We start from the raw sequence: 26,396 nt of genomic DNA, 5'->3' as shown, positions 1-26,396 counted from the left end.
ATATACAGATCAATCAATGCAAGCCAGAATAGAGACTCAAAGCCAGTGATCACAGGGCTGTCTTAAGTGGATGCTGAAAAGGCTTTTGAGAAAGCTCAATATTCCTTCATGATAAAGTCCTGAAACTAGCACTAAAGGAAACAGATCACAGTGCACTAACGACTACAGATGGCAAACCTATAGCCAATATTACATTAAAAAGGGGAAAAATAAATGAGACATCTCTAATCACAAACAAGACAATGGTATTCACCATCTCCATTCTTACTCAACAAAGTAGTTCAATCTTCCCTAGAGTCAGAAAGACATAAAAGGCCTGCAAATAAAGACCCAGCAGTAATGTCCACTTCATAAAGGCAGGAGGTCACATTATCCTTCTGTAGCTCAGTCCGGTCTCAAAGCTTTAGCACTGTGGACCAAGCCACTCAATACGCTGCTGCTCCTGGGAAGTCAGGGCAGAGACAGCATAGTCAGCTGTGCAGGGAAAGGCCTTACAGATGAACATGCCTGCACATAGAACATGTGTCAGAACGCAGAGTGGAAGAAAGGTATGCAGAATATTTGGGATTGTCCTGCCGGAAAGCCACACAGGGAAGTCTATTCTTGTGAACACAAGCTTCTCTGCTTCATATGGGTCTTCTTGGCTTCTCTTTAATGCCAGCCTGAAGGGTACCAGCAAGCAGGAAAAAAAAAAAAAACAAGACAAACCAACATCACATTCTAAAGACACTTTGCAGAGTACAGTCACCTGGTTGATAACAGCCTCTGTGCCCTATCTCAGTCTGTGATTATAGCATCAGTTTGAAATACTGATAATCCAAGATCAAACTGACCCACACACACCTGTAGCTGCAAGCTTGAAGTTGGTGACTATACCTTGTATCATTACAGCTGTCTTTAGTGTCCTCATTAATAAAATGACACATTCTTTTGAGGCATTTCAAGTACTCACCTAGCTTCCACTCTGTATTCTGACACATTTTATATACTCATTTATACACATACACACACACACACACACACACACGCGCACACAGAGTAAAATTTAAAACATTCCAAAATGCCATTTTCTCTCATTGTTACAATTACTTTTTATGTCTATAAACAAATATGAAAGACTTTTCACTTATAATTCTCTAGAGACATACATTTAAACATGATTGTACAGATGACTGTGAGCTACCATAGAGGTTCTGGGAATTGAATCAGGTCTTTTCCAGAAGCAACAAGTACCCTTAACTGCTGAGCCATCTCTCCAGCCCAGCGTTCTTATCTTTTTGTTCCTCTATGTACAACAAGTTCATATTGAGTATCTAACCACAAAGCACACGTTGAACCTTTGATCACTGTAAAGGAGAATGTGAACCACTAGACCTCGGCAGCAACAAGGCTGCCCTTGTCAGGGCAGCCCTGTGTGGTTTTTGCCAGTATTCTGCCTGTGATACAGGACTAAGACTGATACAGTTTGGGCTGTTTGTGGGAATACTAAGCAGGAAAGTTATGCTCTGGGCTGTGCATTGCACATGAACCCTTTGCCTTATCTCTGCATCCACAACCCACAGTTTCAAATTCTCGCTCTAGGGGCTGGCTCTGGGCTTAAGGTACAAAAGGTGTTTCATTGTCCTCCTACATGTCCTGTTATTCAGATGAGAATCTTGCTAAGGAACAGCTCCCGCTCATACCAGTCAGAACTGTCATTCCTTTCCAGGCATCTCCCCACTCCCCACGTTGCCGCAGCCCACGCCACCCCATGCCACCCACGCCACCCCATGCCACCCACGCAAAATGTCAGCACTCTTGGGGGTGGGGGCGGGGTTCAAAGGGTAGTTTACCAAAGCACAGGGTCTTGCTAGAAAGCTGATCCAGATGGCCTGCTGGTTCCACTTAAATTCCTAGAACACCTGCCATTGTAGTTTGGTTTTCTTCTATGATACCACTATCTAATAAGGGAGATATATTATCAAAAATTATTTCTAGCTCTATAGGAGTAAAATCTACTGAGAAAAAAGTTTGGGAGTTTCTTAATTATTTATTCAACCCACTAATTTTTGTGTGTTTCTTGATAATTTAGTTACATTGTGCTACCATATTTTTTCATGTGTCCTGGCTCTTTTATTGGGTCTTCCCTGGGGGGAATTTTTTTTTTTTGATAAAATAAGAGGATCCTGATTGGGTGGAACCATTGGCAAATGATGTCAGACTGCAGTTTCTTGACTGTAAGTAGGTGCTCCTAACTTCCAGCGAGGATCCTGAGGTCTCTAGTGTGTTGTGCTGGTCAGCGGACCATGTGGATGTACTCAGTAGGTTAACCTAGAGACTGCAGCTCTCCATCTTCCGAGCAGCAGTTTCAGGCTTATAGTTCCTCCTGCACAGCAGGCTTTGGTTTTTTACCCCCTCACAATGCTTATTATAGAAGCTTGTTGTGGTTTGAGTATGAATGAGATATTACTCAGTGAGCTCATCTGTACAGTGTTTGGTCCCTGGTGGCAGTGCAAAGCTGTGGTTGGAGGGGAGTCTAGCTAAACAAAGGCTAGCCGGAGGCATGACTCTGAACAGCATATTGGGTCCAAGGCCCTTTCCTCTGTCCATCACAGTGAGAAGTCTTTGCAACATGTTCCTGATAGTAACTAGTAACTAGTATAAACCGGAGAAGTCTGGCTTCATCAGAACTCCCTTCAATTTGAACTGATGTTTACTGAGGCTCTGGCAATGGGTTTGATACCTTGTCATTGATCTACATACAAAGATCTTGATTTCTGTTTTGCTGCCATAAAAGCAAGGTTCTCGATCCTAGGGCAATACAGACAGGACATAAAGATACCCCATTTCTGTCACCAGAAAAGTCATCGCTGAAGCACCTACCTTCCCTTAGAGTCCTCTTGATAATTGCTCCTGGTTCAGTGATGGGACATTCATGGTATTTAGACATTCGGTTGTAGAAAGTCTCACACCACCAAGAGAGAGAGAGAGAGAGAGTGGGCCAGTGCACTGGAATTGTAACTGTAACGCCATCATAAAAACAAAACAAAACACACACTTTTGAGAGGATATCCTCTTGACTGAGGTAACCACAGCAAAGCAGGGCTGTTTCCTGTACCACTATCCTGTTCTATGCTACTGCTAAGACTTCTAGAAAGACACAGGCAGTCGCCATGTTTTTCGATTTTTGCCATGATGACCAGAGACAGATGGAGGAATCTCTAGCGACACACTGACCTTTATGTAGAAAATTCACCTTTAATTCTATCAGGCCTAAACTGGAAAGAAAACATTTTATAAGGACTTCCCATTACTTTTTTACCTTTGGAAGTTTGTATATTATAGGACATTTATGAACCTAACCTCTAAATAATCCCAAAGCTTATATTTTATATGGGGAAAATAGACTTACAATCATCCAAGCTATTCTAACCAATTATTTTATACATTCCTTCCATTTTAAAGGATATTTATTAATTTTAAACTATGTAAAGGTGTGTGTGTGTGTGCATGTGGGTATGTGCCCACAGAAGCCAGAGGTGGCCTATCTCCTAGAGGCAGAGTTACAGACAGTTAAAACCATTGGGATTGAATGTGGGTCCTCTGGAAGAACAGCCAGGGTTGGTTCTTGAATGCTGAACTATTTCTCCTGGCCCCTTCCACTGTTTAACCATTTCTTTCCATTCCCACAGATAGCATAATTTCCCTTTGAGCTGCTGACAGATTTCCTTCTGTTTTCTCCATCAGCAAAGGCTTATCCCGATTCTGGCTTCTTTTCAGTCAAAAGAACACCCACATTTCACATCTTTCTTCATTTGGGTTATCTTTCCCCATAAAGCATCTAAAAATTTCTATTTTGCAGTCTATTCTTTTTTTTTTTTTTTGGTTTTTCGAGACAGGGTTTCTCTGTGCAGCCCTGGCTGTCCTGGAACTCACTTTGTAGACCAGGCTGGCCTCGAACTCAGAAATCCGCCTGCCTCTGCCTCCCGAGTGCTAGGATTAAAGGCGTGCGCCACCACGCCCGGCTTTGCAGTCTATTCTTAAAGAATTCTCGTAGCAAAAAGGTTTCAGATGCCCTCTTCTTGGAAACTTAAGAAATAAAGGCTATTCCTTTATTTTTTTGGTTGCAGAAGACATAAGTCTTTTATAGCAGTCAATGAAAAATACATCTGCTAATAAAGTTTGCTCAGCTTCTTTAAGACTTTGAGGGAAAGGACGCACCCTGTAACTTGAGTCTTTAACATTGTCTTTCTAAAGCAAGTTTCTAAGGCCTCACTCTAATGACCTTTATGAAACTCTTGTTCACTTGGTTTCCTTTATACTGGGGATGGGGTGTGAAAAGAGAACACACTGGAAATGTTAAGTAATCCCCCAGGCTACCTCCAAGACCTCGTTCACACCTTACAATAAAATATCGCCACCTACTGGCTTCTACAGGTTCCTACAACGACGCTTAAAATCAGCTAGTCTGTAAAATCAAGTCTGTAAAATTCATAGACATGAAAATGAATATGAAGAACCTTTCTTTCCTGGAGGGGGGGAAAACAACGAAAGTGTTTAACAAACCTTCCTCTTGTAGTTTTTGAGGTTAAAAAAAATCTTAAAAAACAAAGCCAAACTAGTGTATTAGATGTGGCTCAGGATTTCAACTTGTTTGGAAAACACTGCGCAGAGCAGAGTTTAGGAATGGCTGCTTTCGGAGTTACCAACGCGTTCCAGGTATTGTGCATAGCGTTCTCCTTGGGGGCACGTTTTGGGATAGTACATATCACAAGCCGCTTGATGCACACGTTGTGTAAACGCCTACAGCTCTCTTGAGCCGGTTTCCCTGTCTGTAAAACATGCTATAACTTGGTTAAAAAAAACAAAAACAAAACAAAAAACAAACAAACAAAAAAAACCCGTGAGAACGGACGAAGATGCCCTGGAACTGCTTTTGGCACGTAGAAACATAAAAGAGCTAAAACTCTGTTAACGTTATTTATGATCCCAGTCTCATCATATCTGTTTTAAGGGGAATCAGAAATTAAGGAGCCACCCCTCCCATCCTCATTTACAAAAGTCCCCATGACTGTTTTGCATCAAACAAGGAGTTCAATCAAGAATTGCAAACTTCATCCAGCCAGACAAAGAACTTTCTCAACCTACCTACATCTCCCTTAAGGGAAGCACTGCAAGTTCACTTTGTAACTTTTGTTTAGTAACGCCTTCAAGTCTTCCACGCGCCAAACTTCACTCGCCCAGTCTGGCTTTTCTCCTCCCGATTGGCCAGCGAGCGTGCCACTCCAAGTCCCTTTCGCCTGTCGCAGGTGCCTCCTCCGGCCTCAAGCCTCAGTCCCGCCTCCTCGCCCCCACCGGCGGCCGCTGATTGGTCGAGGTGGGGCCACTCCACGTGAGGCACGCTAGGCTGAGGCGAAGAGCCCGTGGCCCCGAGGCGCGAGGACAGCACGAGCGCCACTGGCCACGCCCTGCCCCGTCCGGCCCCGCGGCGACTCCTCTGACCCCCGCTTCCGCCCGCAGCGCCGCTCCGAAGCTCTGGCGGCGGTTTGTGCTCGTTGGTCCAGGGATTTTTAGGTCTGGCCTCTGAAGACCCGACGGGGTGAGGCGGGAATGGGAGCTGCGGGGGTGACCGGCAAACCGCTGCCAACGGCCGCAGTCGGGGGTGCCCTCGCGCGGGGTCCCGGGCGCCACGGTCGGGCGGTGTCCGCGGGCTGGCCTGCGCGGTCACCCCGTCCACAGCGACTCCGGGGCGTCTCGGGCTCCCTCCGCGGCCGCCCCGTCGACAGCGGCTCCGGGGGTCTCGGGCTCCCTGCGCGGCTGCCCAGTCGGCAGAAGCTCCGGGGCCTCGGGCTCCTGGCCGCCACTTCCCGACCTCCCTGGCCTCCCGACGCCGTTGCGTCCGCTCGTCGCGCCGCCCAGAGTTCCTAGCCGGCCGGGCCTCGAACTTTCCGCCGCCCCGACTGGGAAGCGGCCGGGCTGCCTAGGGGATCTGCGTGAGTGGTTGTCGGGAGCCAACTGCCCGACGGGCCCGATAACACTCCTTAGTGCAGCCTGGGGTGAGGGAGGACCACGGAGCCGGTGCAGGGGCCCGGTGAATGCTGATGGACTGGCTTCCTGGTGAATTTATGAGAAGGGGACCCCAGGGGACTCTGAAAATGCACCCCATTTAGCCTTCTAGAATTAGGTTAAAACCAGGAAGCACTATAGGTAGCATCAAGGTGGTAATAGCCCATCATTTATGAATATGCATGTGGAAAGAGGCTAATTTAAATAACTAGCAGTTTTCATTTCAAGGGATTAGGGCAATGAGATGCTTGAGAAACTTCCTTTGTAGTCTTAAGAATCAAGCTTAGCGCTGTGATAGGTAGATTGGTTTTTAAGTATACCTGTTTAAAATATTGTCTCAATCACTAACTGTGCCACTGAGGACCTTCGCTTCTTGTTAGCACTGTATTTGCCAAATAACCAACTAATGCCTTATTTCTTGCGTGTGGCCATGTTTTAAGTGATAATTTTCATATCAGAGTCTTGGACTTTAAAATATTAATGCCAAAATTATAAAACAGCTCATGTAAGGTGCAAACATCCTTATAATGTAAGAAATATTAAAACCAAGAATATATATTCAACTGTGTATGGGTGAAGTTATGCTTTAAGCGTTCAGTGGTATTATGTTTTTGTTGGTGGAAAACTTAAGAGGTACCAGAAGTTAAGAAAGGATTGCAAATAAGTAATTTGTGTAAATTTAAAATTTTAATGTTGTTAACTTTAGTATCTGTTGGTTGGTAAGGTAAAAAGATAAGGAGAAATGTGATTTCTGTGTTCAAATTAATAAGACTTCAAATGACACTATAGATGATAGTCTTTAGTTAGGAAAGCATTTATAGGTATCTCTCATAAACTGAAAGAGCACGGCGCTTTTGTGTTTAGTATTTATTTGTTTGCAGTGATTTGAAACAACGGCTTGCCTGAGAGTTGGAGCAACTTTCAGGAGTCGCCTCTCTCCCTGGTGGGGTTCAGAGGTGTAACTTAAGTTCTCAGGTGCAGTAACCCACTGCACATTGTGACCACAAATGATTTTTCTAAATAGTTGGATTCTTTTTATCATCCTAAATTTAAGTCAGTTCTACGTTCGTGAAATACCTAGTACTAAAAGTTTTAAACATGTCACCTTTGCAGTCAAACACAATAGAAATAGTTTAAAATGAAATTGAACTGATCCATCTCTAAACTTGTATTTATAAAATATTTTAGATGCCTAGGACCACATCTTTAAAATTTTTTTTCAAACACAGTGTCTAAAGTACTCTATCTCACTAAAATAAATATTGCTCAGAATTGGCACTAGGCAGCTCAGTAACACCTGAAGCAACAAACTTGGAATTTAATATTCACAAGATACAAATCAGGAAAATATAATATGCTTTGTATAAAAGGGGTTTTGTGTCTTAAATTATTAAACTACACATAATTTAAAGGCTTAAACTTTATATAATGCCCATATTTATAGTGTGAGAAATTTTTGTGATAATGCAGATGACATTTTAGTTTGAGTTAGAATACAAATAGAAGAAAGTCCTTTAGATAAGTAATTTTTTCCTATATATTTTGAAAAAATAGTTACTTGTCTGTTTTTTCACTGCATTCTTTTTGAAAGACAATACAAAACTGAAAGATAAATAGGCCCATATATAGTGTATGTTGTTTGTGTATGATGTGTGTGCACAGGAGTACTGTTGCCTTAAGAGGTCAGAGGCATCAGGTACACTGGAGCTGGAGGTACAGGCCATAGACAGTCTATCCCTGGGTTATAGGGAAGGGCACACAGTTAGTGCTGATACAAGATCAAGATCTTTTCTACTTCTGTTTAAGTTAGATGAACCTAAAATTGGTAAAGGAGAGATGAGATGGTGTCTCCTAGTCTGAGACAAGCAAAGGAGGAAGGTGAGAGCTGTTAGTGATGCCTTTAAAATGTAGCATTATTGTGTGAATAATCCCAGCAATTGAGAGGCTGGGGCAGTTCAAGGACGCCTGGGCTAAGTAACAAGATTCCTTCCTTGCAGAATTTCACATAGACATTTAAAGATGAATATTCAGATTCAAATTATGTTCGTGGGTGGCTATTCTGTGTCATGATAGAACAGTGTTGAGTAAGACACTGTAGATTTCTGTTTTTAATCACTGCTCAGACTAGATGGCCTTTTTTGTTTGTTTGGTTTGGTTTTAGTTTTTGTTTGCTTTTTAATTTTTATTTATTTTGTAGTCAGAGTCTAACTATGAATATCCCTGGCTGTCCTAGACCAAACTGCCTTCATACTTACAGAGCTCTCCCTGCCTCTGCCTCCAGAGTGCTGTGATTTAAGTTAAGTGCTACCAGGTCAGGCCAGACTAGAAGATTTTAAAAGTGTTTTCTGATTTTATTTGGACAGATGAAAGCTATTTTCTCTCTGTGTGTTGTTTCTTCAGACACTGACCACCATTTATTTATTTTGAGTCTGAGTTTCTTCATTGAATGGTAACTGGAGATGTTTGGTTAGGCAGCTTCAGAGATCTATTACATTTTTTCTCTTTAAAATATGGGTTCTGGAGATAGAACCCAGGTTCAGTTTTCTGATTGAGCTGTCTCCCTGAATCATTTTTTTAAATATGAAGAGTAATATCTTAAGGAAAGTTGACAAAGTAGGCAATTTGATGGATAGGATGCAAGTGGGTAGAAATGTTGAAGTGAGGGAACATTTTCATAGACAAATACCTACTGTGGTTATCTGTCTCACAGTTCATAATTTTACCTGTGTTTGTTTCAGTGATTTTTAAATTAGCAAAAATAGTATTTATCTCACAGGATTATTAAAAGGGAGTAAATGGACTATCATCCAAGTCATGTGAAGTCATAATGTCTCTTCAATTTCTTTATGGAATCTGCATCATGTGTCAGGGTACTATGTAGCACTAGGGAAATAAAGACTGTACCTTAAGGTCTGGGGGAGGCCGAGGGAGGAGGGAGAGTGTAGAGGAAGAAGAGGAGGGGTTGGTTATCACAACACTCTGAGGAGTACCTAATTTCGAGTTGGAGCTTTGTCTTGGAGAGACTAGTGGGCAAGTCAGAGGGAGTAGAGGACACTTGCTCATGGTGTCAGTGACCATCAGGGATGACAGACGAGAGTGTAGCACATCTGAGAAGCCACAAATAAGTATGCATTGCTTTGGGTACATAAGAAATGAAGTTGGGAAGGGAAACTCAGAGAAGTCCATTGTGACTTTGCACATGTGTTGGAGTTTGTCTTTAAGGAGCATTAGGAAGCTAATTAGGTGAGCCATGCTTTGCAATCCCAGCACTTGGGAGGGTTGCTGTGGGTTGAAGGCAAGCCTGGGTTGCAGAGGTATCAAGATCTTGTCTCAAAACAAACATAAAGAAAATCTGCCCGAGAGAGTTCTTTAAAAAGAATCCACAGAGAAGTGAGAAGAAAAGGTGTATTTTTTTACCAATGATGGCAGTTTTTATAGTTTCTTGTAAGTTGCTCCATAATTTTTATGTCTCTGAATATATACGTGCTTATCTAAAATCCAAACATTTACAATTGGAAGTATGTACAATGTACAATGTAATGAATGCCTTGTTCTCTATAGAGGGTTCTTTCAAGTTTTTCTATATTCAGTACACACAAAGACATGATATTCTTTTTTGAAAATGTTTTAAAATTAAATTTATGTATATTTGGCCAACATGTATGCATGTATACATGTATATAACATGCATACTCAGAGAAGTCAGAAGAAAGCATCTGATCCCCTGGAACTGTAATTACAGATGAATGTAGGTGCTGAAAATTGAACTCTGGTCCAGTGGAAGAGCAACGTGCACTCTTAACCACTGAGCATGTCTCCTGCTCTAGGCATGCCATTCTTTAATACCCCACCAACATGCCATGTATAGTTGTATGATGATTTCTAATCCAGTTTATGTAATCTGTTGACAGTTACTTGTAAGTTATTGCTTTTATGTACAGTGATCATTGAATTTGTGCATATCATTGTATATCTGGGCAAGTCTGTCTGTAGCTTACATTCTTGGGTTACTAAGTACACGTGTAATTTAAATTTCATAGACATTGCCAAATATTGTTATAAGAAAGTTGTTGGTTTGAAGTATAACTCCAAACAGTTAATGAAGTGTTATTTTTTCCAAAGTTTTTGTTGGGATCTTCAAGAAGTGATGTTTTAGTGCCTGCTGTAGGTACTAGGGAAAGGGTTGACAGCTCAAAGATTGGGCAATAGGAAATCTGTGGCTTTTTTGTTTGGTCTCTAGAGGTCTATTAATGTTTTATAGTTTCCAGTTTTTAAATTTTAGAAAATTTACATTAAGAATATGAATTTATAACTTTTAAAAAATCAGAACATTTGCTATTTTGGAGTAGCTTAGGTTCTTTATCTATTGCTGTAATAAAGTATGCTGGCAATATCAGCTTAAGGGGGAGTTATTTGGCTCACATGTCAGTAGTTCAGTCCATCTTTCAGGGAAGTGAAGGAAGCAGCAGTTTGCAGTGGTTGGTAACATTGCGTCTGTAGTCGGGAAGCAGAGAAGAGGTGAATCCTCTCAGTTCATTGTCCATACTTCAAACAATCCACTTAAAATTGAGATGGATTTGTAGATCAGTTAACACAATCCAGATGATTCCTCCAGAGGCACGTCCAGAGATTGAGTTTTCAGGTGACTCTGGAGACTGACAAGTTGACAATTAATACAAAGGTACTTTTCCTCATGTTAACAGTTTGCTGGAATTGAGTAGATATTGTCCTTTTCACGTAATAAACAGAAACTATAGTTGAACATGATTCATACTACTTCTGGGGGCCTCAAATTTGTCCTTTAAACATTTGTTAGACTTTAGATTGATCATTTAATAGATACTCAAATTGAATATGTCCAAAACTGAGCTATATCCATCCATAAAATCTGGTCAGTGATCCTCTTTTAGTGCTCTGCCTCAGAGTTTGCTCTTATCCTTGATCTTGACTCTCATTCCATGAAGTCTGAAAATTCTCTAGGATGTACCTTTAAACAAGACTGATTCTTAGATGTTGCACCTCAGATTTTATCTCTGTCGCCTTCATCATTCCACCTACATAGTCAATAAGACTGGACAAATTATTTCTGTGCTCACAATTTTCAGTGATTCTCATTTAATTCCATATGAAATCACTTGGTTACCCAGCTTAAAAGGCAAATGTGCGTTGGTGGTTGTTACTGTCCTGAGCATGTTCCCCTACTTTCCTGTGTTCTTTTCCTGTGTATTTATTGTACATGCCCAACAGGTTTATCCATTCCCTTTCTGTCTCTTTCTGTGTCTCAGTCTCTATCTGTCTGTGTCTGCCTCTCTGCCTCTCTGTCTCTCTCTGTGTGGTGTTCTTACCTATAGGTACATGAGTAGGTTCTTTGATTCTTAGATGAAAGCATCCCAATTTCTCTTCTCCATGAGGCCCGTCCTGGCTGTCCTGTTTAAAATTGTACACTGTTCTCTAGAGGAACAGAACCAGTAGAATGAATGTAGATCCAAAGGATATTTATCATTTTGGCTTACATGATACAGTCTGGTGGTCCATAGCTTCTCAGTCCATGTAGCTATATGACTCAGCAGTCCCAATCTGGTGAGGAACACCTGGAGGATTCATGGAGACCCACTCATCTTTGGTCTATGTTGGAAGGCCAGTGGACTGTGCAGCAGTGACAGATAGCATCAGTGTAAAGGGTCTTGAGGACAGGATGTGAATGCAGTCTGGCATAAAGCAAAAGCTCTTTTCTCAGAGCCTCTGATATTTGGGCCACTCCCACAAACAAGGCAGAACCTCCCACTTCATAATCAGCCAGTTAACATAATTAAGAAAATCCCTCACAGGTGTGCCCAGAGATTAATGCAGAGAAATCTTCACAATGGATACAGAGATTTGTCTCAATGGTGGTTCTAGAGCAGTGGTTCTCAACCTTCCTAATGGTTTGACCCCTTAATATAGTTTCTTATGTTGAGGTGACCCCCCCCCCGCTATAAGATAGGTTTTGTTGCTACTTCATAACTGCAATTTCATACTGTTATGAATTGTAATATAAACCTGTATTTTCCAGTGGTCTTAGGCAACTCCTGTGAAAGGGTCATTCAGTCCCCAAAGGGATCACCACTCGCAGGTATTGACCGTCATACCTGTCTTCTGTCACCCTCCAACTGCCACATATCCTTATCCTAAACCCCTGATAACATTGTCCTTCTTATACATTCTATGACTTATGAGTAGATTGTTTTCTGAACTAGAATATAAGCCTCAAGAGGTTTTGGTGATAATTTACTGTTATATTCCAGAAATAAGGGACACGGTTGGTACTCAGTAACTACTTTTACTCAGTATACAAGATATTGTATGTCAGAATAATTTTCTTGGCAAGGGTAAGAATTTGAGATCAAGGTGATCTGGTTTTGAATTCTGTATATACCACTTTCTGGCTCTTGGATCTCGGACAGTAGAATTGCTCTGGGTTTCTTTCTTTGTTTCTTTTCTTCCTTCTTCCTTCCTTTCTTTTCTTCTTTTCTTCTTTCTTTCTTCCTTTCTTTCTTTCTTTCCTTCCTTCCTTCCTTCCTTCTCTCTCTCTCTCTCTCTGTCCTTCTCTTTCTCTTTCTTTCTTCTATTATAGAGACATATAACTGTTATTAGCTGTAGGGATTAGAGAGGATAGTTATTAATGCCTTTGTATTTATAATAAACATTCAAAAGTAAACATTGTATTGTTCTTTGCCTGTTTATAACTAGCATTGCACTTTTGTTTTGAAGTCAGCTATTGTACAGGTAAACTGAATAACTAGTTTCTATAGTTATTTGCATATACGTGTTGATAAGAACTATTTCAAGAGGCAGAGGCAGGCGGATTTCTGAGTTCAAGGCCAGCCTGGTCTACAAAGTGAGTTCCAGGACAGCCAGGGCTACATAGAGAAACCCTGTCTCGAAAAAAACAAAAAACAAAACAAAACAAAACAAGAACTATTTCAATATATGCAAAAAATTAGAATTTCTGAATAATTGTTTTAAGATAAAAAAGATTCCTAATCCTTTTACGTAGTCATCAGCTGATTTATTTGTCAAACATTACCTTTTATTTTTCATAAAATATTTCTGTGAATAATAAAGGGTTGCCAGCATATTGCAGGTGAAGAAACTGAGGTACACTATAATAATTTATTATATAGCTAGTGAGTGAAAAGAAAGGCTATGAACCCAAGCCATCTTGCTATAGGTCCATGCTTGCTTCTGAAGCACTAGATGAGTGCTGTGTTCTAGACCAGTGCTATAGATCCATGCTTGCTTCTGAAGCACTAGATGAGTGCTGTGTTCTAGACCAGTGGTTTTCAACCTTCCTAGTGCTGCAACTTTAAATACAAATCCTCACAATGTGAGGTCCCAACCATAAAATTGTTTTGCTACTTTATAACTGTAATTTTGCTGCCGTTAATGAATTATAAATATGGGGTATGCAGTATATATGATGTGTTCTGCTGCCCTAGAGTAAACTGGCGTCATCCTTTCCAGTCCCATCCTCTCCAGAACCCACTGTGAACCTGTGCTCCAGGGCATGTAGTCAGTCGGAGTTTGTATTTGTTGTTTCACATCTACACAACTTTGAGAAATAAAAGTTGTTTTTGTAAAACAGTGCAACCTATGTCAATACTATGAGCACCTAAAAAGTACAGCCATTCTAATATGTATCAAGGCATTTATTTGATCATTATGAATATTTTAGTAGCCCTTTTACATACAGTGTTAGTCCACCTTGAAAAAAAGAAGTCTTGTGAGAACTTGTGTTGGCAAGTTTAAATGAATAATGTGTAAAGAAATTAAGTTGTCAAAGTTATATAGGAAGAAAGGTTAAATTTGAGGTGTACTGGCTTAAAATTTTTATTTCTTCCATCTAAAAATACTAACGAGGCACAACTTTGCTTAGCTTCTAAGATTATACAAGACTGGACATGGTCAGGTGGTATGGCCAAGGACTAAATGGAGTTCTAACAATGCTATACCACAGTGGTATACCATTTTATAATTAGGAAGATTATATTTGCCGCCAAGACATTTTTCAGTGTATTCTCCATAATATGAATTTAAAATTTTTGTAATTATTTATAATAATGCTATGTGAGAGATGACTACAGTGTTGATCATTAGGAAATACAAATATGGTAATTTTAGAAATTAAAATAGAGTAGGGAGTTAAGTTAGTTGAAAAAGTACTTGTCATGTAGGTATGAGAACCTAAGTTTGATCTGAGTTTAAAGAAAAAACAAAAACCAAAAACAGGACATGGTGGCATGTGCTTGTAATTCCAGCCCCAGAGGAGTTACACCCCAGGTTGATTATTGGCTTCCATATGTATAGATATGTGTGAGCATACTCAGCACTACACATGAAGTCATACACATAAATATATACATTCCATATAGGATGCTGAAGAGTGTTCCTAGTCATCCAGCTAATAAAAGTCTCTTACGCTGATGAAAATTGGATGTGATCACATTAGCTGCTGCTGCTGCTCAGATGACTGGTAATTATGTGTTACTATTAACTTCTAGTAGATACAGATGGGCAGATATGAAGGAAGGCTCTGTTCTGTAAATTGTTGAAACTCTTGAAGACTGCTGAGAACATGAAGGTCATGTGTATCTGACTAGTGTGTTATTTGTACTCACATACAGTTGGCCCATATGACAGAAGTATTTAAAACCCTGGCTGTGTAGATTGGCGGTGACCTTGGATTCATTGATGGAAGTGTATTTTGTATTTTTAGTGGGTTTCTTTTTACCTGACTCTCACTTCTGATTTCTCATTCTTTCTTTATTCTGTTCTCCTTTTCCTCCCGTTCTCCTACTTAGATTATCTAAAGGCACTGCTTAATAGAAGAATAGCTTGGAAAACAATTGTTTTTCTGTTTCTGTTGTAGTGGAGCTGGAAACTGCTTTGGCAGACCTTAAAGGTATGATTAGTCACCATACCTGTCAGCCACAACTCTCTGGCTTCATGCAATCCAAAGAAATGCTTCCCAGACTCCGAGAGCTGTGCTATGAGCTTACAGTTATTTGACTTTGTTTTAGGAATTGCAACCATGAATGAAGAAAACACTGATGGTACAAATGGATGCAGTAAAGTACGCACTGGCACTCAGAATGAAGCCGCATTGCTGGCTCTCATGGAAAAGACTGGCTACAACATGGTCCAAGAAAACGGGCAAAGGAAATTTGGTGGTCCTCCTCCAGGTGGGGTTTTGCTTATACACATTTAAATTAAGTCTTTAACGTAGTCATTTAGATGAGGTGTAATCCCCACAAGCACCCTAACCAGTTTCAGCCATAATTTATGATTTTGAAACATTTTATTTAAAATGTTGCTCTTAATTAAGAAGTGGTTGAGAAATAACTTGTTTTGGATTGACAACTAAATCATGATTCAGAGCATTGGGGAAAAGTATGCTCAAGGCATTACAGACAAGTCACGTGGGGAGGAATTTGAAGGAGCAGTAAGTAGAGGCATAGCACTTCTCTAGCCAGATTCCAGTAGGCCTAGTGCCTCCCCATTCCCAGCAGGCCTAGTGCCTCCCCATTCCCAGTAGGCCTAGTGCCTCCCCATTCCCAGTAGACCTAGTGCCTCCCCTTTCCGAGACTGCACTTCCTTTGCTCAGCATCTCACAGTGATTCCACAGAACTCTGCCTTTAGTGTCCTCAGCTGCTGTGTCCCTTGCCACTGTTCTCCTCCATGTAGTACATTTTAAGCAGGCAGGCATATGTATTGTCGTTTTCTCTTGATTTCTCCTCTCCCTGATAATCATTGTACTTAACTTTTTGTTTCACTTAGGTCATTGCATAAACTTTGTGTTCAGAGATTTATCTATTTTATTAATAGCATCACCTCTTGTATAGCTTTATTTTTCTCACAGAATTTTACCATTTATATTTTCTTGTAAAGTTTTGTTACAGTAAGCTTCAGAAGGGAAGGAACTTTATTTATTTTTGTACTTCAATACTTATATTACTGTTTGTAGACAATTTGTTGAGTGAGCAAGTGATTCAGTTATGAATATAGCTTTGTAGAATTTATTTTTTAGTTGTGTTTATCTTTATTTTTCAGGTTGGGAAGGTCCACCTCCCCCTAGAGGTTGTGAAGTTTTCGTTGGAAAAATACCTCGTGATATGTATGAAGATGAATTGGTTCCTGTATTTGAAAGAGCTGGGAAGATATATGAATTTAGACTGATGATGGAATTTAGTGGTGAAAATAGAGGTTATGCTTTTGTGATGTATACTACTAAAGAAGAAGCCCAATTAGCCATCCGGATTCTTAACAATTATGAGATTCGACCAGGGAAGTTTATTGGTGTGTGTGTAAGCTTGGATAATTGCAGATTATTTATTGGAGCAATTCCCAAAGAAAAGAAAAAGGAAGAAATTTTGGATGAAATGAAGAAAGTTACCGAAGGTGTTGTGGATGTGATTGTTTATCCAAGTGCAACTGACAAAACCAAGAACCGTGGGTTTGCCTTTGTTGAGTATGAGTCCCACAGAGCTGCTGCTATGGCCAGGAGAAAGCTGATTCCAGGTAAGACAGACCTTTCAAAGGTCACTTTACATAGGAATCCCATTATAAATTGGAAAAAGCATCAGTAAAATTTAGAACATTATTAGCAAGCTATATAATGCCACATGAAGAGGAATAAAGACTTGTTTTATTGAGGAAGTAAATTAAATGACTAAGGTACAAGAAATTGTTCCTGCAAAATGAGTTACATTTGCTAATTCCTGAACATGTCTATACTTTAACTGATGCTTTAATGTGTATATAACTTGGTTAATTATGTTTAGTAGAAATCCAGAGAGCACTATTTAACTATTACATATTTAAAGTCTTCTTTTACCAACTCTTAAAGTCCATCATAAGTTCTGTCATTGGGTTAGCTTTAATAAAAACTTTGCTGTGGACAGGCACAGATGGTTATTCAGATTTATTGAAATGTTTTTGAGTTTCTGTTTACTTGGACAAACTATTATATGTCGCTCTTTAGACTTGGCATTCTTTGCTCTAGTTACCTTCAAATTAATTCATGCATTTCTTTTTCAGGAACATTTCAACTCTGGGGCCACACCATTCAGGTAGATTGGGCTGATCCAGAGAAAGAAGTTGATGAGGAAACCATGCAGAGAGTTAAAGTTCTGTATGTAAGAAATCTAATGATCTCAACTACAGAGGAAACAATTAAAGCAGAATTCAATAAGTTCAAGCCTGGTGCAGTGGAACGCGTAAAGAAACTTAGAGATTATGCATTTGTTCACTTTTTCAACCGAGAAGATGCAGTGGCTGCTATGTCTGTTATGAATGGAAAATGCATTGATGGAGCCAGTATTGAGGTAACCCTGGCAAAGCCAGTAAATAAGGAGAATACTTGGCGACAGCATCTTAATGGCCAGATCAGCCCCAATTCTGAAAACCTACTTGTATATGCTAACAAGGAAGAGAGTCACTCCAAAAGTCTAGGCAAGCCACCAACTCTCCCCACTCGTCTCAATGGTCAGCATAGTCCCAGCCCCCCTGAGATTGAAAGATGTACTTACCCTTTCTTTCCTGGAACAAAGCTGACCCCAATTAGTATGTATTCTTTAAAATCCAATCATTTTAATTCTGCAGTGATGCATTTGGATTATTACTGCAACAAAAATAATTGGGCACCACCAGAATATTATTTATATTCAACAACCAGTCAGGATGGGAAAGTACTCTTGGTGTACAAGATAGTTATTCCTGCGATCGCAAATGGATCTCAGAGTTACTTCATGCCAGATAAACTCTGCACAACGCTGGAGGACGCAAAGGAGCTGGCAGCTCAGTTTACACTGCTTCATTTGGGTAAGTTTAGAAGTACTTGGCGTGTTGCCATTAGAGAATACTGTGGTAGATATACAGTCCTTGATTTGAACTCTGAACGTTAGTGGTGAGTCTTCAAATTTTATCTCAGTTCTCTGAGACCAGAGCAGGAGGACCACAAGTTCAAAACTCATAATTTGTCTGAGACTTGGCTTCTGTATAATTTTTCTACATATTGCTTTTTAAGTATTACTAACTTAGAGGAAAGTTTAGTTTGGTTATAAGGTTTAGACTCTTTCATTATTTTATTATTTCTTAATGGCTAATCCTCATTTAATAAAAACTCTGATATATGTTACAGAATTTGTTATTTTGCAAATTTTAATTAAGGACACTTTTTAATTCTGCCCTTATTCTTTGGTGAAGTCTACACAATGAATTTTTGGTGGGAAAGGTTAGAGATTCATAAAAATCACAGATGTTTTCATGCAGGTCATGTGTAGACATACCTTTATGCTCACCAATCTGGAAATTTGTAGTTATGACTCATGAAAGGCAAAAAGCATCATCAAGAGATATTGATGACAATTTTCTTCAAATTTCATGTTTTTAAACAACTGCATTTTCGTACATGTTGGTGGGATGACTTGAGAATTAGGATATATAAATAAAATATGCTTGCTTGATACTCTAAGGAAAAAGGCGTTATAACCCTTTAGTGTTGTCCTAATTATTACTATGTTTATAGCACATTTTTAGATGGACAAGGGTTTGCCCATCCAGTTGCAACATAAGGATAAGATTTCCAGTGGAGTCATGGGGTCAGAAGGTCTTTAATCACCTTTAACTCCCCTCTAGGGATGATTTTTAAATTTAGTCCTAGGGCTACATTTCACTATTATTGATCTGAGAAAAGGTAGAGTATCCCTAATTTGTCTTGTTTAGTGATAAAATTAGCTGTGTGTCTTAATTATGGCTTCTATTGCTCTGATCAAATATCATGACCAAAAGCAACCTGAAGAGGAAAGGGTTTATACTTCCACTTCCACAATGCAGTCTATCATCAAAGGAAGGCAGTATAGGAACTCAAGTAGGAACCTGAAGGCCAGAGGACTTGAAGGAATGCTGTTTATTGGCTCTGTCCACATGGCCTGTTCAGTCTGCTTTCTTATAGCACCTAGGGTTGCCAGCCTAGGGGTGGCACCATCCACAGTTAGGCGAGCCCTCTCACGGCAATCATAGATTAAGAAAATGTACCATGAGCTTGCTCACAGCCCAGTTTGGTGGGACAGTTTCTCAGCTGAGAGTCCGTTTTCCCTAATGAGTCTAGCTTCTGTCAAGTTGACATAGAATTAGCCAGTGCTCTGGCAGATGTGTCTAACCTTTCACATTTGACACAGTATTGTCATAAACGACATTCACATTTGAGAGCTGCACAATTGAGGTGAAACATTTTCAAAACAGAGTTCAACGTTGAGTCCATTCACAGTTTTATGTTTGGCTATATTCATAGTGACCCTGGTGTATATGCATTCCACAGGCCGCACATTAGACACCTGCTAAAGTGTGCATGTAGATTGTTTAAATCACTTATTTTGGATTTTATTAGTGTTGTATCAGAACTTTTAGTTAAAAAACAGAAGTTTGTATTTTATGCATTTTCTTTTTGTTTCTGTTCAGGGAGAAGATTTAATAGAATATGATTAGTATCTATTTGAAAAATTGGGCTGAGATATAGATTTCCCAGATGAATGGCCCTGTGTTAAATTTTCAGGCTTTCAAAAAATATATTGTAAACCCTAGAGCTTACTAGGGCACAGTAACCGAGTCTGAGGGTGTAAGTAGGGGACTCAGTACAGCAGTACTTACTGTGCTTGACTAGAGTCTAAATGGAGGCTGCTGACAATACTGTTCAGGCAAGCAAGGGACAGGAGAGAATGGGAGTGGAAAATGTAGATCAGGAATCTTGGAGGCCTTGGTCAGAAAGCACATGTGAAAGCAGGGTCAGGAAATGTGTGTAGACAGGAGAGTTGTGTACCTTGTGGAAGTTAGGTACCAGTGTTCTTGCTTGCTCCTTCCTTTACTACTGTTGAATCCTTAATGGCCGTTCTTACAGGGCTGGGCCTTCCTGAGTAGCACAGCTTTCCCTTAGGTAAAAAGTGAAGGGTTTTATGCCACAGTTGAAGCTGGTTGGTGGCACTGATGTGTTCTAGAAGGTGATAGTGGGTGCAGTGTGCCTCATACTCTTCTCAGTCTTCCAAGACTGCTTTCTTGAGGCTTGAGAGGTTATTACTGATTCCTAAGAGTGACTCAGGTAGAGTTTTTAATAGATTAATCCATTTTTTGGCTTTATTTTTAAAAAGCACTTCAGAAATTTAATTTTTTAGATAGGATGAGTTATTTAAAGATAATTTTTTTGGTTATATTAATTTTATTAGAATTTGTTTTGATATTCCTTTAACCTTATCAATTTGGTGGGTTTTTTTCAGTCATCATTATCCAGTTTTGTCTTGGGGGTTTTTAAAATGACATTGCTAAGCTATCTACTTACCACCAAGCTAAACCCAGTGGCCAGGTGAGCCTTGGCTATCTTGAATGTGATATAAACAATCTTTTAACTGTTTATTTTTCCATCTCTTCAAGAATGTGCTGTTAATATACATAAAATTTCCATATAATCTTGGACTTGCTGTCCCCATTTTTCATTTGAAAGCTTGAATAGGAATAAAAGATGCTATGTGTTTAAATGACCATTTGTTTTGAAACAAAAACAAAATCAGTGCAGGTCTTTAGGGATAGTTGACATCTGAGTGAGTATTAGAAGCCTTGCTATTCACTTCAAGAGACTTGATTGGAAGAACTGTAGTAGTTAAAGATGGAGGTTTTGTTCTAACTAAAGCAGTCTCTCTTCTGATGAAAGTAAGATACCTTTGGTAGAAAGAGGCCAAATTGGGCTGGGAGGAGGGTTAATCGCTAGTAGAACCTTTTATTCTCACTTCAAAGTTAGAGCCTGCTACTATGCTCATATCAGAAGAACTTTCCTCACCTCAGTCATCCAGTGAGATTAGCATTGATTTACTTATTATTAAAAATACAATGCTTATTTTTAAAATTTAAAAATACTTAGATTTTATTTCATGTAAAATAAGAAGGATATATTTTTTAAACTTACCTATTTATGTACGTAGGTTTCTGAGATAGGAACTTGCTGTATTGGCTCATACTAGCCTTGAAACTTGATCTCTTTCTAGTTCAGTCTCCTGAAGTCAGCAAACTTAATGGGTCAAATGCAGGCATGTGGCTAGGTTCTATACTTAATGTTTGGTCAGTTGAGACCTGTGAGATAATTGACTATCAGTTCTTTTTAAATGTGACTCTGTTCACACTTAAATATTATTTAATTTTTGCTAGAAAACGAGAGGCAGGAGAGAGAGAGGTGTCATACATGTTGCTAGGAATGACCTTATCAAGCCGTGTACCAACAGCTCACTTCAGGCCAGGTGCGCCTCTCCTTGTTTCAAGGTTTGCTGCTCTCATACCAGCGGCAGATTTGTTTTCCTGTGTGACCACTTGGTGTTTTTAAAAACAGGTTGAGATTCTCTGCCGGAAAGATTCTTGAGGTAGCTTTGGGAAGGTTTGCTTTGGGGATCTCTGGCAGATTTTAAGAAGAATTGAGGAAATTCAGAGATGTAATATCAGTTTCTTGAACTCTCCTTCATTTTTCTTTTTCAAACAGTTTACAGTATATACTTACTTTTTCTCTGAGCAAGTAATTTTTTTTAGATAATTCCAATTTGTAGAAACTTTTATGTTTCAGTGTTCATGGTTTTAATATCACTGCTTTTTTCTATTTAATCTGCAGTTGGTATGTCTTGTATCTGATTTGAAAAGACACACAGGGTTTACGATTTTTTCTAATTGTTGAATGGAATTTGGTAAATATTTTATTTTTTGTCTTCACATTAGGTACATTAGGTGTTGACTTCTCTATGTCACACAACTTTAGTTAGATGCTGAGGAAAAAGTATTACTATTGCGAGTTTGGACCTGAAAGATAATTGGAGCTTTTTTTTTCATGAGCGATTATTTCCAGATTGATGGGCAAAGTATAAGACATACACAGGGTTTTAGATTTAGAGAATTTGTCAATAAATTTGTTTTGAAATAGAAGACTTTAGTTTTTATTAAAATAATTCTAATAGATATTTAAGTTAAAATTAAAATGATGGTTATAATATAATGAAAGCTATAATTGTAAATAGAGGAAAATTCTTTCAGAATATATTCCTTCTAGATTTAAGTAGAGATCTTTCATACTATCTCAAGTTGACACTTAAAAGAATAAAATAGTTGAATTTGCTTTAAAATTCACCTTGTTAAATGAGAAGCAGCCATTAGTTCTAACATTTTACACAATCCACAATTAACTGTCACATGACCAAATGATAAGACCAAAATTTCATTAACTCAACTATGTGTCTTTGGCCCTTAAAGAGGGACTAGTTTTTTGAGGGACCTTAATCATTATCATTTTTACCTTGCTAGCACTTGTTTTAATTAGTGGGCCACAAATACTCTGCAGTTAATATGAATGAAGCAGCTTAATGGAGGACTAAAACCAAAGCACAAACTCCTGCAGTTTCATTCAGCATCAGCACTGAATAGAGATGTTGTAGGAGTGGTTTGGCATTTAGACTTCAAAATGTCAGGGTTATTTGGTGGGCTCTCAGAATTTTTTGAGATTCTGTAGCTCTTGTTAGCCTAAAACTTGATATGTAGACCAGGCTGGTCTTAAACTCACAAGAGATACTTCTGCCTCTCCCTCCTGAGTCCTGGGATTAAAGGAGTGTCCTACCATACATGGGCTTCTAAGGATTCTTTTTATCTCACAAATTTATAGTTGGTTATTAAAGGGCATGTTCAAATATCTGTGCAGCAAGATAGCACCTCAGCATACGTGTATCTGCCAACACACATGTTTGCGTTCTGAACATTTGAAATCAGGAGCTTTGTTTCCGTAAGAGCTAACCCAATTCAAAGCTTATGTGTGACTGGGTAACTCTGGCTGACCTGGAACAGACTGTGTTGTCCAGGCTTGCTTCAGACTTACAGAAATCTCCTGCCTCTGCCTCCTGTATGCTGTGATTCATATATTTTTTCATAGTTCATATAACAGTGTGAAAGTGAGTGAGTCATTCAGCTCATGTGTGAAGGGGCAGCTTTTCGGTTACTTACTTCTCGGAAGTTTCCACCAACCTGCCTGGCCACCTACCTGCCCGCCCACCTGTCTGTCTGTCTGTTTGACCATCCATCCCTAAGTCCATGCATGCATCATATCTATCTGAGAAAGGCCTTCTCTGTAGACCAGACTAGTGTTGAACTCACAAAGATCTACCTACCTCTGCCTCCCAAATGCTTAGATGAAAAGTGTGTACCACCACTGCCCAGCTTCCTGTAAATTATAGTTAGACCAAGATTATAAACAATGATGTAGAAGTTCAGAAACATTTTTTGTAACAATATTAGAAAGCTAGTGTTAAAGTATATCAAGGCTATATTCGTTGTATAGTTATATTTATTAACTGCTTAAAGTGTTTTTCTGTTATTTTGCTTATAAATTAAGTTAGCTTAATATCTTATGGTATAATTTCTTAGTATCTTTGTACAGTGTGTGCATGTCTGTGTGTTTGTCTGTGTGTGTGTGTCTGCAGCCACCTTGGCCATCAGAATAACCATTCAGAATTGTTCCGAATGTCTAAGTAGCCTGGATTGGCTAAAACTTCAGGAGTCTGACCCAGAGTATTTAATTTTAGGTGAAAAATTCCCTGCTGATAATGAATTCAGTCCTATATGCACAGTAAAGTTTAAGACTTTATTCTGACTTTCAAGGTCGCTGCAATAATATGCCTAATATGCACATAATTGAAACTCTTTGTGAAATGTGTGTGTCATCTTTTACATGCAACACCTTTCAAAAAGATAGGTTCTTCTGGGTGAGGATGCTGACCACACAGACAGTACAAATGTCACCCAGCTGTAAACCATGTCCACTGGCTGCCTTCTGGGCAAATCGCAGGTAACATTCCTGTTTCCCCTAGTGCTTATTATGGGTGTGCACAAAAGGCCTGTGCCTCTAACATCTGCCTAACATATTCCTAAAATTCTTGCTTTAATATACTTATTTTCAACAATAGCTATCTTTGTATTGATCATTGATTTTCTAATTTTGCCATTTAACTGATATAATAGTTTAAAAATTTCCCTCATATTAAATATTCAAGTAGATTACAACACATGGTGGATGTCAACAGCAATTAATAGTTCTGCCACATGATGTCGCCAAAATACATGATTTAAAATGAGTTGTGTGTTTTTTTAATGATATTTTTATTTTAAGTTTCTTTGTTTTCTTTTTGATTTTGTGCCTCACATACTAGTATGAGACATGAAAAATAGCTTTCTTCAGCCTGTCATTTCTGCTTAATTATTATTTAATATGCAACAACAGTTTATGCTGAGGCAATATAATGTCAGTGGACTAGTGACTAGAGACAGATGTCACAGTAAGGGCTTTTACTGACAAGAATTTATTTTGTGATTCTTTTTTTTTCTTGTTGATAAAGGGTTTATGATGTGCTAGTTTGCCTTAAACTGCTATTTAGTTAAGATTGGTCTTAAATATCTGGTCCTTCTGTATTTATCCCCCAAATGCTGGGAATATGAACATTTCTTACTATATAAATCCATTTTGTGTTTCTAATATTCTAAAATTATTCTATATACCTTTGCTTATAGACATTTGTTTAAAATCAGAGAGACTTCCTAGTAGCTAGTGTCTTAATGTTTCACCAACCCTAGAACTCATTCTTTTTGTAGAGGTGTTTTCTATCCAAGCCCTGGTAACACATTACCTCAAGAGTAACGGGATTGTCTATAGAGTTACAAGGACATGTTCTTTTAAGTGTTATTATTGGGTAGACTTGCATTAATTACATGTGGGCCTTTATTTGTCTCCTAGAAAGTTATACTTGAACTATAACACCTGCATTGGATTTTTATATAGGCAGTGGTTCATATTTTATGGAAATAATTTGCTGGATAACATAATATATATGTTATATATTATAATTATATAATATTAAATATATTGATATTAAATATTAAATACAATATATTATAACATAATATAAACATTATATTAAATATATTAATATTAAATATAGTTATATAATTATAATAGTATAACATATTATGTATTGATTTAACCCAGTACTCCTTGTGTTGATAACACACTGATAATATAATGATTTGCATACAAGTCTCTCTGTAGTTTAGACAAAATAGTGTATAGGATGAGCGTAGGAAAGATGGCACGAGGTAAAGAGTACTTGCTGCTCTTCTGAGGGCTCCCAGGGTTCTAGCCTCAGAACCCTTGTCAGGGGGCTCACAGTAACGTCAAGGGATCCATCATCACCCTCTTTTGACTTTCAAGGTCACTGCACCCACATGCACAGACCTAATATACGCATAACTGTAAAAATTAAAATCATAAAAAAGCTCATTAGACTGGGACTGAGTGGATAGCTTAGTTCTAGCCTTCATTCTTAGTAACCTTGTCTGCTGCACAGTTCCCTTCTGCCCAGAAAAAGTGTGTAGGCCCACAATCATTGCAAAACATTAACTGGTTGTAATTATGTTGCCTGCTAATTTTGTAATTGTTCGTGGAACCAGCCTTTTGTTATGTGTTTAAAATAGTGTAACGTGGGACTTGGGTGCTCTCTCAGTGGAGAGCTGTTAGTTTTGCAGAGGACCTGGGTTCGTTTCCTCCATGGAGGCTCAGCCATCTTCTCCTCCAGCATATGATTATATGCTCTGTAAAGCACTCCTTAGTTGATAGGGGCTTTACAAATATGAAAAGGTCTTCCTCTTGTGTTTTGCTTGTGATACACTTAGTGTACTTGTTTTTAGTTCTCATTCTGAAATAATATATAGGTAGATATCTGTTACTTTTCTCAATTATGTACCAGCATTTTTAGTCTGTCAGGTGATGGCTCAGATCTTAAGAGTGTTTATGCAGTGACAAGAAACAAGAGTTGGGATTCCAGCATCCACGGAATGAGCTTAGTGTTTGGTGAACACTTGTAACAGCTCCAAAAGCTCTATTTTGGCCCATCTGCATTTGCACAGGCATATGTGTACATGCATGCTCACATACACACAAATAATGTTTAAAGGGCTATTTATTTATTTATTTATTTATTTGTGTGGTTTTTGCTAGAGAGTTGCTGCATTAGCCAACATTGGCTGAGGCAGATGACCAGGCTCTCATACATGTTTGAAGACTTGGAAAACTGCTCAGTGATGACAAGTACTCTATTCTGGACTAGGGAAATTATCCCACTTTCTTAAGCCTTTTTTTGAATGTTTTATTGAACAGTGCATTTTGTTTTCAGTTTGAGATTATGAAATTCTGTTAATAATGTGATGAAAAATTTCTACTCAGCTCCTAATTATATATATTTAAGCTTGAGACA

At 38.9% G+C, this 26,396-nt stretch overlaps 1 protein-coding gene and 1 long non-coding RNA gene across 8 annotated transcripts in view; one reads left to right on the top strand and one right to left on the bottom strand.

Moving 5' to 3' along the window:
• Positions 1-5,220, bottom strand: part of LOC110291652 — a 62,808-nt gene extending 57,588 nt beyond the window's left edge. Inside the window, exons 1-2 of the long non-coding RNA XR_002377590.1 lie at positions 5,128-5,220; positions 2,863-3,000 (exon numbers count right to left, since the gene is read on the bottom strand). This is a non-coding gene — a long non-coding RNA (uncharacterized LOC110291652). The remainder of the gene's footprint in view (positions 1-2,862; positions 3,001-5,127) is intronic.
• Positions 5,221-5,399: 179 nt separating this feature from the next.
• Positions 5,400-26,396, top strand: part of Rbm46 (RNA binding motif protein 46) — a 36,435-nt gene continuing 15,438 nt past the window's right edge. For 3 of the 7 annotated variants that reach the window (XM_029475615.1, XM_029475617.1, XM_029475616.1), the window contains exons 1-4: positions 14,467-14,557; positions 15,105-15,266; positions 16,135-16,602; positions 17,122-17,904. In XM_029475615.1, coding sequence (XP_029331475.1) covers positions 14,551-14,557; positions 15,105-15,266; positions 16,135-16,602; positions 17,122-17,904 — 1,420 coding nt within the window. In that variant the 5' untranslated portion in view covers positions 14,467-14,550. Of the gene's footprint in view, positions 5,579-14,466; positions 14,558-14,885; positions 14,987-15,104; positions 15,267-16,134; positions 16,603-17,121; positions 17,905-26,396 lie in introns of those variants that run through there. The other 4 variants (XM_021158996.2, XM_021158992.2, XM_021158993.2 and 1 more) reach the window with 3 other exon arrangements.

The sequence above is a fragment of the Mus caroli genome, chromosome 3 (genome assembly GCF_900094665.2).
Source record: "Mus caroli chromosome 3, CAROLI_EIJ_v1.1, whole genome shotgun sequence".
In the NCBI taxonomy this organism is placed as follows: domain Eukaryota; kingdom Metazoa; phylum Chordata; class Mammalia; order Rodentia; family Muridae; genus Mus; species Mus caroli.
This window is presented reverse-complemented; position numbering and strand designations above follow the sequence as displayed.